The sequence below is a fragment of the Stegostoma tigrinum genome, chromosome 9 (assembly GCF_030684315.1).
Source record: "Stegostoma tigrinum isolate sSteTig4 chromosome 9, sSteTig4.hap1, whole genome shotgun sequence".
NCBI classification, from domain to species: domain Eukaryota; kingdom Metazoa; phylum Chordata; class Chondrichthyes; order Orectolobiformes; family Stegostomatidae; genus Stegostoma; species Stegostoma tigrinum.
In genome coordinates, this window is record NC_081362.1 from 73,188,417 (window position 1) to 73,202,363 (window position 13,947).

The 13,947-nt window shown below is 43.8% G+C and overlaps 1 protein-coding gene across 3 annotated transcripts in view; it reads right to left on the bottom strand.

The window, feature by feature from the left end:
- Positions 1-6,161, bottom strand: part of fbxo11b (F-box protein 11b) — a 167,284-nt gene extending 161,123 nt beyond the window's left edge. For 2 of the 3 annotated variants that reach the window (XM_048535722.2, XM_048535720.2), the window contains exon 1: positions 5,622-6,161. In XM_048535722.2, coding sequence (XP_048391679.1) covers positions 5,622-5,703 — 82 coding nt within the window. In that variant the 5' untranslated portion in view covers positions 5,704-6,161. Of the gene's footprint in view, positions 1-4,892; positions 5,044-5,621 lie in introns of those variants that run through there. The other variant, XM_048535721.2, reaches the window with a different exon arrangement.
- Between the last annotated feature and the right edge of the window lie 7,786 nt (positions 6,162-13,947).

The following is a 13,947-nucleotide window of genomic DNA, read 5'->3' on the forward strand; positions in this document are numbered from 1 at the left end:
GCAGAAAATGGGGAGCCTGTACAGAAGTACATTGGATCTACTTACACCTAAAATTCAAACTGTCCATAACAATGGAAATCTCCATCTACAATCTCCATGTAAAGGTTTCAAGTGGTGGATAGTTCTACCCTATCCAGCTCCAAATGTATCTTTGTGATCTTCATCACTGGAAGCAGACTAGCAATTCCACAAGATCACAAAAACCCTGGAGTGCAGAGAGGGGCCATTTGGCCCGTGAAGTCTGTACCAACTCTCTAAACAGCATCCAACCCAGACTCTGACCCCTACCCTATCCCTGTAACCCTGCACTTTCCACGGCTAATGCATCTAGCCGACACAACCCTGGACGCTACAGATAATTTAGCATGGCCAATCACAAACTGCACATTTTTGGACCGTGGAAGGAAACCGGAGCACCCAGAGGAAAACCACGAGACAGTGAGGCAACATACAAATTCCTTGTGTCAGCAAAGGCCAGAATCAATGAGTAATGCAAAAATATGAAAATAAAACTATACAAAAACAAAGATTAGAGAGGAGACTGCAACAATTACAAGCATATCTCACTCTTCAGCATTACAGAGAACGACACTGCGGGGGTCACACTGAAGACTTCCAGTTTCAGACAAAGAATCAAGACTTCCTACAGTGCGAAAAAAGGTCATTTGGCCCATCCAGGGTTAGTACAGATTCAAAGAACATCCCAACCAATCCCCACTTTTTAACCATGACTAATCCACCCAGCTTGAACAGCCCCGGTCACACATGGATCAATTTATGATTGCTAATCCGCCAACCTGCATTGTAGGAGAAAACCTGATCACCTAGCGGAAAGTCACGCAGACAGGGGGAGAACATGCAAACTTTACACAGTCAGCCATGGTTGAACTCAAACCTGAGACCCTGGTGCTATGGGGCAGTAGTGCTAATCATTGAGCCACCCTGCCGACTCACACCAAAAAGCAGTATTTGGTTTCTTTGCTGATAGTCTACAGTGGCTTATGACCTCTTGGAACTAGTGTAGGGATCAAGGTGTATTTCTTTACTTTCATGGATCACCTCAGTAAAGTCATTCAATAAAGTCAGTAGGACAAGGCTCTGCCAGAGTTTTGTGGAAAGTTGGCTATCCGAAGGTCCTGTTTCATCTGCTCTTTCCATGACAGCATTCACTCTACAGGTTGATGGCTCTACTGTCAACCATTTCAAAAGGGAGCATCAGATTGCAACAGGTTACGTCCTAACTCCTTTTCTGTTTGACATCATCTCCATGCACCTGACGTCTGCCATCCTAGCAGATGGGTTTACTTGCACATTAGATCAAAAGACAGGTTCTACAACCTATCAGACTGAAAACAGACAATTATCTAGCGCATCCTGATGAAGGAACATCTCTATGCTGACTGTGCTAGTCAACCACATGCAAACAGCTACGGCACGTTCACGGCTACAGACAACCTACCCCTTGATGCATAATTTGACAGAAGCTTAAAAAGAACCCCCCCCCCCCCCCTTTTACTTTGGCTAACTCACGAAAGACACATGGAACAATATGCTGATCCTTGGGACCAAGCTGCTAGTTTACAAAGCTTGGTTCTCAGCAGCTTGTAATATGGCTATGATAGCTCTAATTCACAATTCAAGACAAGCAGCTCAATAATTACCATCTTTATGGTGTACAGTGCATTATCAGTAAAGCCTGACAGAACCAAATCACAAATACAAAGTCCTCTCTCAGGCAGAGTTCCTAAATCTTTAACCACTCAAACAGAGGCCACTTCAATGGCTCCAACACATTAGCAAGATAGAAGACGGTCAGATATCTAAGGACCTACTGTACAGCAATATGACTGGGTATCCTGCTGGCCAGCTGGCTCAAATGTTTTGCTTCAAGGATGGTTACAAACAGGACAAGGAGACCATAAGTATCAATTATCTCATTTGGGAGTGTCTGATTAAACAGAAAAATGCAAACACCTCCAGACTGGTGTGCAGCACCTCCATGGCCAATAGCTACAGCAGCTTGGCAACAGACATCAATGCTGAAAAACAACCCACAACACCTGATAGCTTTATGTGCTGCATTGATGGCAGGAGCTGCTTCTTAAGAATTAGCTTCTTCAGCCATCAAAAATTCTCTTCTCTCTGCCCAAAACCAAACGAAACAATCTCAACTGAATTAAATTGCTTGCTGCCTCCATCATCCTTCATAAATGGAAGGATACTGATGAATTTGTATGAAAGGCCTTTTATACATGCATCGTTCATTTCAGCAGCAAAACATGCATAGTGCCAGGACCAAGCTAATTCCAGAGTGTCACTAGTTAGTGAATCAAACTCCATTTAATTTTACCCGCAGGAAAAACAAAACCAAAAACATTACCCTGCTTTGGCTGGAAAGGAGACAAACTAACAATGCAGTCCTGTGATGTAACTTGATTGCTTGGTTTGGGTACTGTTCAATGGATAAACCTACTAAATCATATATACGGTGCACAATAATAACAACCATTTAACCCTTATACCATGTGATTTCCTAAATATACTATACACACTAACTTTTCAAAGTGTTCCTTATGTAAAGCATTAAGAAATATAGCAATCAGCATTTGAAAGCTGTCATTTAGTTTGACACCTCCAGGAAAACAACTCAAAACTTCTGCCTAACTTGTCATCCGCTCATGTGAAAAACATGATGCAGCATCAAAACAGTTATAGCACAGCAGTCCATTCAGCCCACCCTGCTCTGCGCAAGAATAATTTAGCTAACCCCACACCCCATCTCTCATAGTCCTATAAATATTCTCTCTTCACAGGTTTATCCAATTCCCTTTGGCAAGCTATAAATCAAACCTGCCTCCACGACACTCATGCAAAGCATTTCAGATGTGTAAAAGCATTTTCCTTTACCAATCACTAAATCAGTGTCATCAGATTCTCAACCTTTCCACCAATTCTAAGTTTCTAGCCATTATGCCCATACTCATGATTCCAAGAATCACTACCAGATCTCCTCTCATCTTCCCTTGTCCACCAAGTGCAATCCCAGTTTCTTGAATCCATCCACATAATTGAAGATGGAGTTATACTGCACTGCAACAAACTAATTGTTCCAACCAGTCTATGCTGACCATAAATAAACTAGTCCCACCTGCCTGTGCTTGGCCGATATTCCTCCAAGCATTTCTTATTCACGTACTTATCTAAATATCTTTTAAACATTATACCCACATTCATCACTTCCTTTGGAAGTTCATTCCATAGATGAACCACTGTGTAAATAAATTGCCCCTCATGTTTTTTAGAACCCCCCCACCTTAAAAATATGCCCTCCAGTCTCAAAATCCCCCACCCATGTAAAAGACAACTGCCATTCACCTTACCTATACCTCTCATGATTTTAATCAATCCCATTATGGTCATTCCTCAACCACCTACACTCCACTGCAAGGCGGCCCAGCCAATCCAGTCCCTCCTATAACTCAAACCCTCTATTCCTGGCAACATTCTGGTAAATCTCTTCTGAACCCTCTCCAGCTTAATAATATCCTTCCTACAGCAGGGCAACCAGAGCCAGACACTGTACAGAAGAGGCCCCATCAACATCTTATACAATCTTAACATCACATCCAAACGCCTGTGCTTAATGAAGTGAGAAACATAAACATACTAAACGCCTTAACCATCCTATCTACGTGTGATGCAAACTTCAAAGAATAATGTTCCCGAATCCCTAGGCGTCTCTTCTAGAACGCTTCCAAAGGCAGATACAACACAGTACGAAGCTGGAGGAGCACAGTGGGCCAGACAGTATCAGAGGAGCAGGCAAGTTAACGTTTCAGGTCAGGACCCTCCTTCAGAAAACTTCCACAGGCTTTACTTTTAATTGAGCAGGTCCAGCCCTTGTGTGCTTTACCGAAATGCAATATCTCACATTTATCCAAATTAAACTCTGCCACTCTTCAGCGAGATCTTCCAAATATTAAATGTTTCCAGGATAGAAGTTTGATTGAGCTTTATTGTTTACACTAATTCTGTATCTGTATATAAAACAACTAGGTATGTGGGCCCTTGATAATTTTGAGTTAGCTGAATTAACAATTTATATAGTTTATTTCATATATGTTCCAACTTTGCACTTGGCACGATTTTGTAATCTGGTGAGCAACACCATTTGTTATGCATTGGTTATTACAGACAAACCTGAACCTTTAGTTCTCCAGTACCATGAAAGTTTATAAAACATGCATGATACAGACCTGACAAAATAGTATGCTAGCATATCTGGGCGGTATGGTGACTCAGTGGTTAGCATTGCTGCCTCACAGCAGCAGGGGCCCATGTTCAATTCCAGCCTCAGGTGATTGTCTGTGGAGTTTGCACATTCACCCCATGTGGGTTTCCTACCACAGTCCAAAGATGTGCAGGGATGTGTGGCTTAGGTGTGTTACAGGGGAAAGGGTGTGGGTGGGATGGTTTGAATGTCGGTGTGGACTTATTGGGCCAAAGGGCCTGTACCACACTGTAGGGATTCTATGATGATTCTATGATAATCATTATGATAATCATTAACAAGCTGATATTCAGAATGTTGTAGCCACTTTGGAACACATTCCAAAATGTTTCCAAGAAAATTTAAATTCACTGCATGCATACAAGCATGTTTATATACAAGTGATATGTAGAGATTAAAAAGTAACAGACGCGTACAATGCCCCTCGAGATCAACCCAAAAATGTTTTGGGTTTACGCAAAGGGCCTTGTCATGAAAAAAAGTACCGAAACTTTGCAAATAAAAACTTCAATACAATCGGCTTTTAAAAACCAACGAAAAAAACCCACTTCGAGTCCATACGCAGATTATGTATTTGACATAATATATGTAGTTGACATACGTTATAGTGACAGTCGACGCTTACAGTTGGTCGCTTATCATCGACACGCGTTCAGTCCAACTGCGCAGCAAACATCAGGCACCCACAGATCAATTAGAGTGAAAGTGGCAAAAGGAGAGGGGCAAAAAAAGGATCCAATCCAGCACTCTTCAAATACATGTCGATGTTGGGTTTTTTTGGGTGGGGGGGGGGAGAAAAGAGAACAAGGGGAAAGAATTGTACTAGCCAGCCTTCAAACATTTGAGTTGAAACATTTTTTAAAACGGTGAGCCATTTACAAAATACCCCTTTATCCTTCTCTCCCAATCTCCGGACAAATAAAAAGATGTCAATCGACCGGCTCCATTTTATATCCAACAGAGAGGCGCAGAGATGAGGTGGTAGTGGTGGAAAGACCAAACATGCGCCCAAGCACTGGATTATGCCAAGATACAAACAAAGCGCGGCCTGGGCTGCCCGAGGTGGTGGGGAAGCCTCAGTCTCTCTAGTCGCTTGTGGAGAACTGGCGGGGGGGGGGGGGGGGGGGGGTGGGGGAGGCGGCGGCGGCCAGGCCTTTCACGGGGTAATGGGGGGGGTTCATTTTCACTAGCCCACCCCCACCACAATCCTCCACTCCTGGGGAGCAGAGAAGAGGGGGAAAGGGGGAGAAGGTAAACACACACACACACGATCACTAAACCAGCATCACCCTCCCTCCCTCCCTCCATGCCCCCGGTCTCGCCTCCTTACCCGCGACGTTGTTTCTCTCCTGTACGGGGCGCGGCCTCGATAGTCGCCTCGGTCGCCTGTTGGCTGCCCTGACCGAGTTCATCCTGCGGAAGGCGGTTTGGAGGATCCGGGGAGGAGGGGGAAGGGAGGGGGGATGGGGGTTTCTTGCCGGTGGGACTATATCAGAAAAAAAATTCCGGCCGCCCCTCCCTCATCCACCCTCCTGCCTGGACGTGGAGAAATATTTATGAGTTAAATACGTTGGTTTGAAGCGCCCGCCGGCACCGCTCTCTCTCTTGCTCGCTCTCTCCCCCAATAACAATCCGCCTCCGTCGGGCCGTTACCCAGCGGCTAATCCACCCGCACCCTCCTTCGATGGGATCGGACGCCGTGGTCTCGCCTTCCCGGCCGGTCTTCCGAGTCCTTCGGGGCTACTTCTTCGTGCTCCTCCTGCAGCTTTCAGACCGGCTCCACACGGTCGCCCTCGCATCCAACCGCTGCCATGTCTCTCCCTCGGCGTCCGGAGACCAGGCAGCCACCAGAGCACGGGAACGAGGCTCCGGCATCACAACCCAGCCCACACCCAATCGCAACCCACCTTACAAAACCTCCGCTAGCCGGCGCCCAATAGAAACGCGCTTCTCTTTCTCCAGCGGTTGGCCAAGCTAAGGTTGCTGGCGCCAGGGGGCGGTATGGAGAGGGACGCGGTCCAGGGTTTAGATTCTTAAGCGACTGGGAACAAGAGGTTCTGGATGTCTGTGGACTGTTCATCTAGTACAAAAACCCACGCATGCACCTCCTTTTTCTGGGTTACTGTACCCGAACAACACTTTTAAATCAAAATATTGCTGGTGTTGACAATCTGAAATATGAACGAAATGTGCTGGAGAAACTCTGCAGGTCTCTGACAGCTTTTGTGGAGATATAAACAGGAGTTAACATTTTGAGTCCAAAGATTTCTTTAGTCTTTGGAAAGCGCGAATAAGTCAAATTGGGTTCAAAATATTACTCTCTGCAGATGCTGCCAGACCAGCTGAGTATCGCCAGCATTTTCTCGGGGTTCTTTGCACATGTTAAGTTGCCTTACAGTAAATTACATTTGTTTGTCTTAAAATACTTCTCATTATGGGATGGGGTTACTGTGAAAGAGGGGGAAAGACACATTTAAGAAATATGATTTACACAAAGATAAAAAGTATAACAACTCCACCTTCACCTTTCTGTACCATATCAAAGAGTGCATCAATTGTCAGTCCATGGTAATTGTTTTATTGTTAAGCTGACAATGCTGAATGTCTGGATAACATCTTTCTTCTAAGATAAAAATGAATTATTACATCTCCCATTCGTACCAAGACTTCCCCTCCAAGCCACTCTCCATCCTGACTTAGAAGTCCTTCACTGTTGTTGGGTCAGAATTCTGGAATTCCATCCCTAAGGGCAGTGTGGGTCTACCAACAAGCATTTGGACTGCAGCAACTCAAGAACACTGATCACCAACACCTTCTCTATGACAACTAGGAGCAGGTAATAAATGCTAGCTAGCCAGTGATGCCCATGAACCATGAGTGAATAAAAAAATCTTAGAAAATATATCAATTATTGCCATGTAATGTATTACAATCCAAGATTTAAGATCATAGAAGTTCTTGTACAGTTGCCACAAGTGTATATTTATATGTTTTCTGAAGAAAGGTCTGGGCCCAAAACGTCAGCCTTTCTGCTCCTCTGATGCTGCTTGGCCTGCTGTGTTCATCCATCTCTACACCTTGTTATCTCTGTAATATTAATATATTTGGATTTTCAAAAGGTCCTTGATATGGCATATTCATGACTGGGGTCAGAATATTCTAGGTCACAACATGTGAAGTCAGGGTACAGGTAGCTGTTTGCTAGGGAGCTAGTTACAAAGCAGAAGATGGGAAGGGTTAAGAGCAGCAGAAGTGTATAGATACCAACATTTCTGAAGAGACAATACGGGTTAATTAATTCAAAACAATACAAACTAATTTCATTTCAAGAGATATCAAATTGAAAGCAGGGAAGTCATATTAAACAAGTATTATGGCGTCTGCATTACTGACATGATAACTATCACAATAAATACTAAACAGCCTGAGGAGGGACATGACAGAGATGGTTAAGATACAGTGAAAGGCTTTGATGAGGCACATGAGGAGAAAACGCTTCCACTTCTGGAAAGGCTATAAATATATGTGTTTAGATTCCTGAATGTTCACCTTCTCTAGTGCAGCTCGTGCCCTATTTTCTAAAGTGAGTTTAGTCTGTGTGGATGAGCCCCGTGTGTTGACAATGCCTCTCATGGAGAATTTGCCCATTTGGAGTTTGCAATGCCCACTATAGCTTACATAATCAGACATCACCAGATGATCTCCCACTGCTCGGCTGGCAGAAATGTAAAGTAGGTAATAAGGGCTATTGAACTCTGCTCCTGACCTCAAGTGTCTGAGATCAACATTGATTCAGATGTTTTGAAATTCTTCTGTAAGCACAATGGGAAAGAAAATGCAGCTCCAAATGACTGCTTTTAGGCCAGGCAAGGTGGGAGGTGCCCTACTAAAGTGCCAATTCTGTACCCTAATCTGTCAATTTTAGAAGGAAACAGATATTCAGTGTGCTACAGATCCCCAACCGGTTCTTCCTCTCACCCATCCCTTCCTCCCACCCCAAGCCGCACCCCCAGCTACCTACTAACCTCATCCCACCTCCTTGACCTGTCCGTCTTCCCTGGACTGACCTATCCCCTCCCTACCTCCCCACCTACACTCTCTCCACCTATCTTCTTTACTCTCCATCTTCGGTCCGCCTCCCCCTCTCTCCCTATTTATTCCAGTTCCCTCCCCCCATCCCCCTCTCTGATGAAGGGTCTAGGCCCGAAACGTCAGCTTTTGTGCTCCTGAGATGCTGCTTGGCCTGCTGTGTTCATCCAGCCTCACATTTTATTATCTTGGAATTCTCCAGCATCTGCAGTTCCCATTATCTCTGCTACAGAACCTATGTGGTTTTGCCTGCCCTGGCCCTCCATGCTAATTTAAAGATACAAAATGTCATGGATTGGAAGTAATGTATTGAGATGGATAGAAAATTGGTTAGCAGACTAGAAGAATAGAGGAGGAATAAGTGGGTCTTTTTCAGAATGGCAGGCACTGACAGGTGGGTTATTGCTGGGATTGGTAATGTGTCCCCAGCTATACCCATTATATGTTTCTGATTTAGATGAGGGAACTAAATTTAATTTCTCAAAATTTGCAAATGACTCAAAGCTGGTTGGAAGGGCGAGCTGTGAGGAGGATGCAAAGATGATGCAGTGTAATTTGAACAGGCTGAGTAAGTGGGCAAACACATGGCAGATGCTGAGTTATGAGAACAAATGAGATTATTTACTTTGGCAGCAAAAATAGGAAGGCAGATTACTATTTGAATGGCTGTAAATTTCAAAAGGGAAATGTTCAATGAGACCTGCATGTCCTCGTTCAACAGTCATTGCAAGTAAACATGTAGGTGCAACAAGTAGTAAAGAAGGCAAACGGTGTGTTGGTCTTCATAGTGAGGGGATTCGAGTACAGGAACAAGGATGTCTTGCTTCAATTAGACAGGGCATTGATAAGGCCGCACCTGGAACACTGCGTGCCATATTGGTCTCCTTTTCCAAGGAAGGCTATAGAGGGAGTCCACTGGAGGTTTACCAGATTGATTCCTGGGATGGCAGGATTGATGTATAAAGAGAGATTGTGTTGGTTAGAGTTATATTCACCGCGATTTAGAAGAATGGGCAGTGAGATTCTCAAAGAAACCTAAAAAATTCTAACAGACTCAAGAGATTAGATACAGAAGGATGTTTCTGATGCTCAGGGAGTCCAGAACTAGGGGTCACAGTATAAGGATAAGAGACAGAGCTTTTAGGTCTGAGATGAGAAGAAATTTCTCACCTATAAGAATTCACTACCTCAGAAAGTAGTTGAGGCTAAAACACTATGGGTTTTCAAAATGCAAGTAGATATAGCTCTTGTGGCTAAAAGGATCAGGGGGTGTGGGGAGAGGACAAGATTAGGGTATTGAGCTCATGATCATTCATGATCAAATCGAACAGTGGAGCAGGTTCAAGGAATTGAATGGCCTACTCCTGCTCCTATCATCTATGTTCTGCATGTGGGGACCTGCTGAATCCCATTCAAGTTTCTTTCAATCATCCCAATGATTCTAAGGGCCTGAACATTTTCATTCGAAAAATTCTGTTGCAAGGTATATGTCTCCAACATTCTTTGAGGAAGTGCGATTGGACCAAGAAAAGCAGAAGTAGGCCCTATTTGTGGCCAAGCAACAAAGATTCACAAAGGCTTGTTCTCAGAGACAGAGAAAGGAGATCAATAAATAGGAGATCAATAAATAGCAATAATATGGAAAATTATTTGTTCTAAAGCATAAAAACAGGGAAAATAGGAGCAGGAATAGACCACTTGGCCCTTCGAACCTGCTCCACCATTCAATATGATCATACCTGATCAACTCAGAAACCCATTCCCACTTTTTTCCCAAACCCTTGAATCCCTTTAGCCTCAATAATTATATCTACCTCCTTCTTGAAAATATTGAATGTTTTGGCCTCCTCCATTTTCTGTGTCAGAGAATTCCATAAGGTCACCATTATCTGGGTGAAGAAAGATCTCCTCATCTCAGTCCTAAATGGCCTAACCCATATCCAGGTCAAGACGCTCATTTGAAGAGCAGGTGCAGGCACAATGAGCTGAATGGTCTTCTCCTGTGCTGCAACATTCTGTGTGTAATAACTCAAGAAACCGGACTGGAAAGGAATATTGTTCATTGTCAAACACCAAAGTAGAGCCACTATTCATAACATACGCTGGCTAGTCACAGCCTGTGACAGACAGTCCTCAGACTATTCTCTGCGTTTGCATTTTTTAAAAAATAATTCTAATCAGCCTGTCCAGTGGTGCCATTGCACAGCTATAGAGGAGCTGGGACTTGGACTCAGGCCACCTGGTCTAGAGGCTGGGATATGACCACTGCTCCACAACGCCACACACACACCCCCCCACCCCCCCCCCCCCCCCACCCCCCCCACCTGGGTCTGCTTTCTTGTGTGTATATTCTCTACTCAAAATGTTATTACATACTTTTGGAGCAGGTGGGACTTGAACCTAGTCTCTTGGTCCAGGAGTAGGTTTAAGGTGATGAGTTCCAGCCAGGCAGTCCATTGTCTGTTCCCAAGGGAACTCACACTCAACAAGTTCCATAAGGAGATTAATTAGGGGGTTAATGTAGGGGTTAATGCATCTCTTCCTCTCCAAGAACAAAGGTAGGCTGTCATACCTATGACAAAGAGGTCCCTCGCATTGTTTTGTCCACGGCCCTGTCCTTGTTGTTTCCCAGGTCTAGTTGCTGGTGGAGGAGTATTTAATAAGCTGGCAAACATCTCTTCCATGAAGGCTGTCAAAAAGTCACTGCAGGGGGTTCATCCTCAGTGATACCTCTGCCTCACTCTCCATCTCCAAATCTGAGTCCTCATGATTTTCAGGGCTGGCTCTTGAGGTTTCAGAGGGCAACATTTCCAGTCCACAGAATGCCAATGGTGGTGTGCCTGTCAATATACTCACTTCTGTGGAGGGTTCCCACTGACAAAGGTGGTTGAAGTGTTTGTTAGCAGTCTTTTCCCTAGTTCCAACCATGCATGATACCAGTCCTACTTTTTCAGGATAACTCCCGGAATCCATGGAGAGCCATCACTAAAGTTCCTTACATGGACTGTATCTCCCAGTTTAAAATCTCTGGTCTATGTCCATCATGACCCCTTTTCGTGGCTTCTCATTTTGTAGAATCACTGATCTTCACAGTACCGTACAATTCGATCCATCATATTTGCACTAGCCCCCAAAAGGGCTACTCAGATAGTCCCATTCTCTAGCCCTATCTCCATAGCCCACTTTCAAACATATGTCCAGCTCTCTTTTGAAACTTCCTATGGAATCCACCTCCACTACTCTCCCAGGCAGTCATTCCAAATCCTAGTGACTCCCTGAGAAAAGAGTTTCTCCTTATTTCACTCTAGCTCTCTTGCCAACTGTCTTGAAATTGTGAGTCCCAGTTGTGAACTAATGGAAACAGAATATCCTCGTTTACCCTGTCAAAAATGTTCATAATTTTGAACACCTCATTAATGTCACCTCTTCATCTTCTCTGCTCTAAGGGGAATATGCCTAGCTTCTTTTATCTTTCCTTGTATCTAAAATCCCTCATTCCTGGTATCATTCCAGTCAATCTCCTTTGAACTGCCTCCTGGGTTTTAATGTCCTTCCTTAAATTAGGTGCCCAGAACTGAACACCATACTCCAAATGAGATCTGGCCAATAATTTGTAGAGGTATAGCATCACCTCCTTGCTTCTATACTCTATGCCTAAATTTACAAACCTAAGGATCCTATAAGCCTTCTTAACAAGTGTTTCAACTTGCCTGGCCATCATGAGAGAATCACGTACATGAACCCAGAGGTCCCTCTGCTCCTGCGCTCCCCTCAAAGTTGTACCATTGAGCCTTTATTGTCTCTCAGTAGTTCTTCTACCAAAATGCATTACCTCATGTTGCTCTCTGCGTTGAAATTCATCTGCCAGATCTCTGCCCGGTTAGCCCACTTGTCAATGTCCCAGTGAAGTCACTCAGCATCATTCTCATAATTCAGTATTCTCCCCAGCTTAGTGTCATCTGCAAATTTAGAGATTTTGCCCTCAACATCCACTTACAAATCATTTATATAAATCAGAAAAAGCAAGGTTGCCAACACCATTCCTGAGGAAACACCACTTTCAACTCCTCTCCATGGTGAGAAATGCCCATCTATACCTACCCTCTGTTTCCTATCTTTTAACCAACTTCTAATCCATGCTACCAAGGATACATCAAACCCAAACATTTCTACTTTGCTAACCAACCTGCCATGTGGCACCGTATCAAATGTTTTCTCAAAGCCCAAGTATACAACATCCACAGCATACCATCATTGACTACCTAAGTCAACTTGTCAAAGAACTCAAATAAATTTGTCAGCCATGACTGAAAATTGACAAAACCATGTTGACTGTCCAGTATTAACTTATTTTTTCCCTAAGTATATGTTCATGATGTCCTGTATTATGGCCTCCATCAGTTATCCCACTATTGATGTCAAGCTGACAGGTCTGTAGTTTCCTGGGTTATCCTTTACCCTTTTCTTAAACAACAGAGTCATATTTGCTTCAGGGATAGTAGGAACTACAGATGCCAGAGAATCTGAGATAACAAGGTGTAGAACTGCATGAATCAGAAAAAGGGTCTAGGCCTGAAACATCGGCTTTCCCGCTCCTCTAATGTTGCTTGGCCTGCTGTGTTCATCCAGCTCTACACCTTGTTATCTCAGTGTCACATTTGCGATCATTTAGTCCCCTGGGACTAATCCTGCATTCAGAGAAGGCTGGAAATTTTTTGTCAACGGCACCACAATTTTCTCCATTACCTCCCTCGGCAATCTGGGACGCATCTCATCCAGGCCTCGTGACTTCTCTACCTGGAGTGCTAGCCGTTTTTATCTAGCACTATACTGCTCAATTGCTCAACACCCACATTTTCAATTAGGCTATTGTCACCTTTCTCTGAGTTAGTAAAGACAGAAGCTAAATGTTCACTTAGTACCTCTACCATATCCGTTGCTTCAGTGAACGGCCTGCTTCTTCCTTATTAGTCCCACTAAGTTCTTCACTAATTTTTACTATTACTGTTTTAGCGCAGCCTGCCATCCTTTCATCATGCTTCCTCTTAGCCTTTCCTATTCCAATCTTAGCCTATCTTCTGCATTTGATGTTCTCGTCCTGATTTCTATTGCTGATAGTATTCTGGCATACATTATATACCTCCTTTCCCTTCCTTATTTTCCTACAAATATCTTTTGTTATCCAGGGTACTTTAGCTCTGGATACCCCATAATTATTTGTCACCTGTATGTACCTGGCTGGCATTTAAAAATCTCGCTTTTGAAATTCTGATATTTTTTAATCTACTGTTTCATCCATCAACTTGCTCAAGTTCAACTTTTAGACCCCTGAAATGTGTTCTTTTCCTGCCTGGGATCTTACTCCTTGACTGAATTAACCTTTTTCAACTGAATATTGAACCATATAATACTACATTTGCTAATCCCCAAAAGCTTCCCTAAGGGTCTAGGCCCGAAACATCAGCTTTTGTGCTCCTGAGATGCTGCTTGGCCTGCTGTGTTCATCCAGCTTCACACTTTGTTATGTCGCTCCCCTAAGTGACCTGTCTCATTTCCTAAGACCAGAT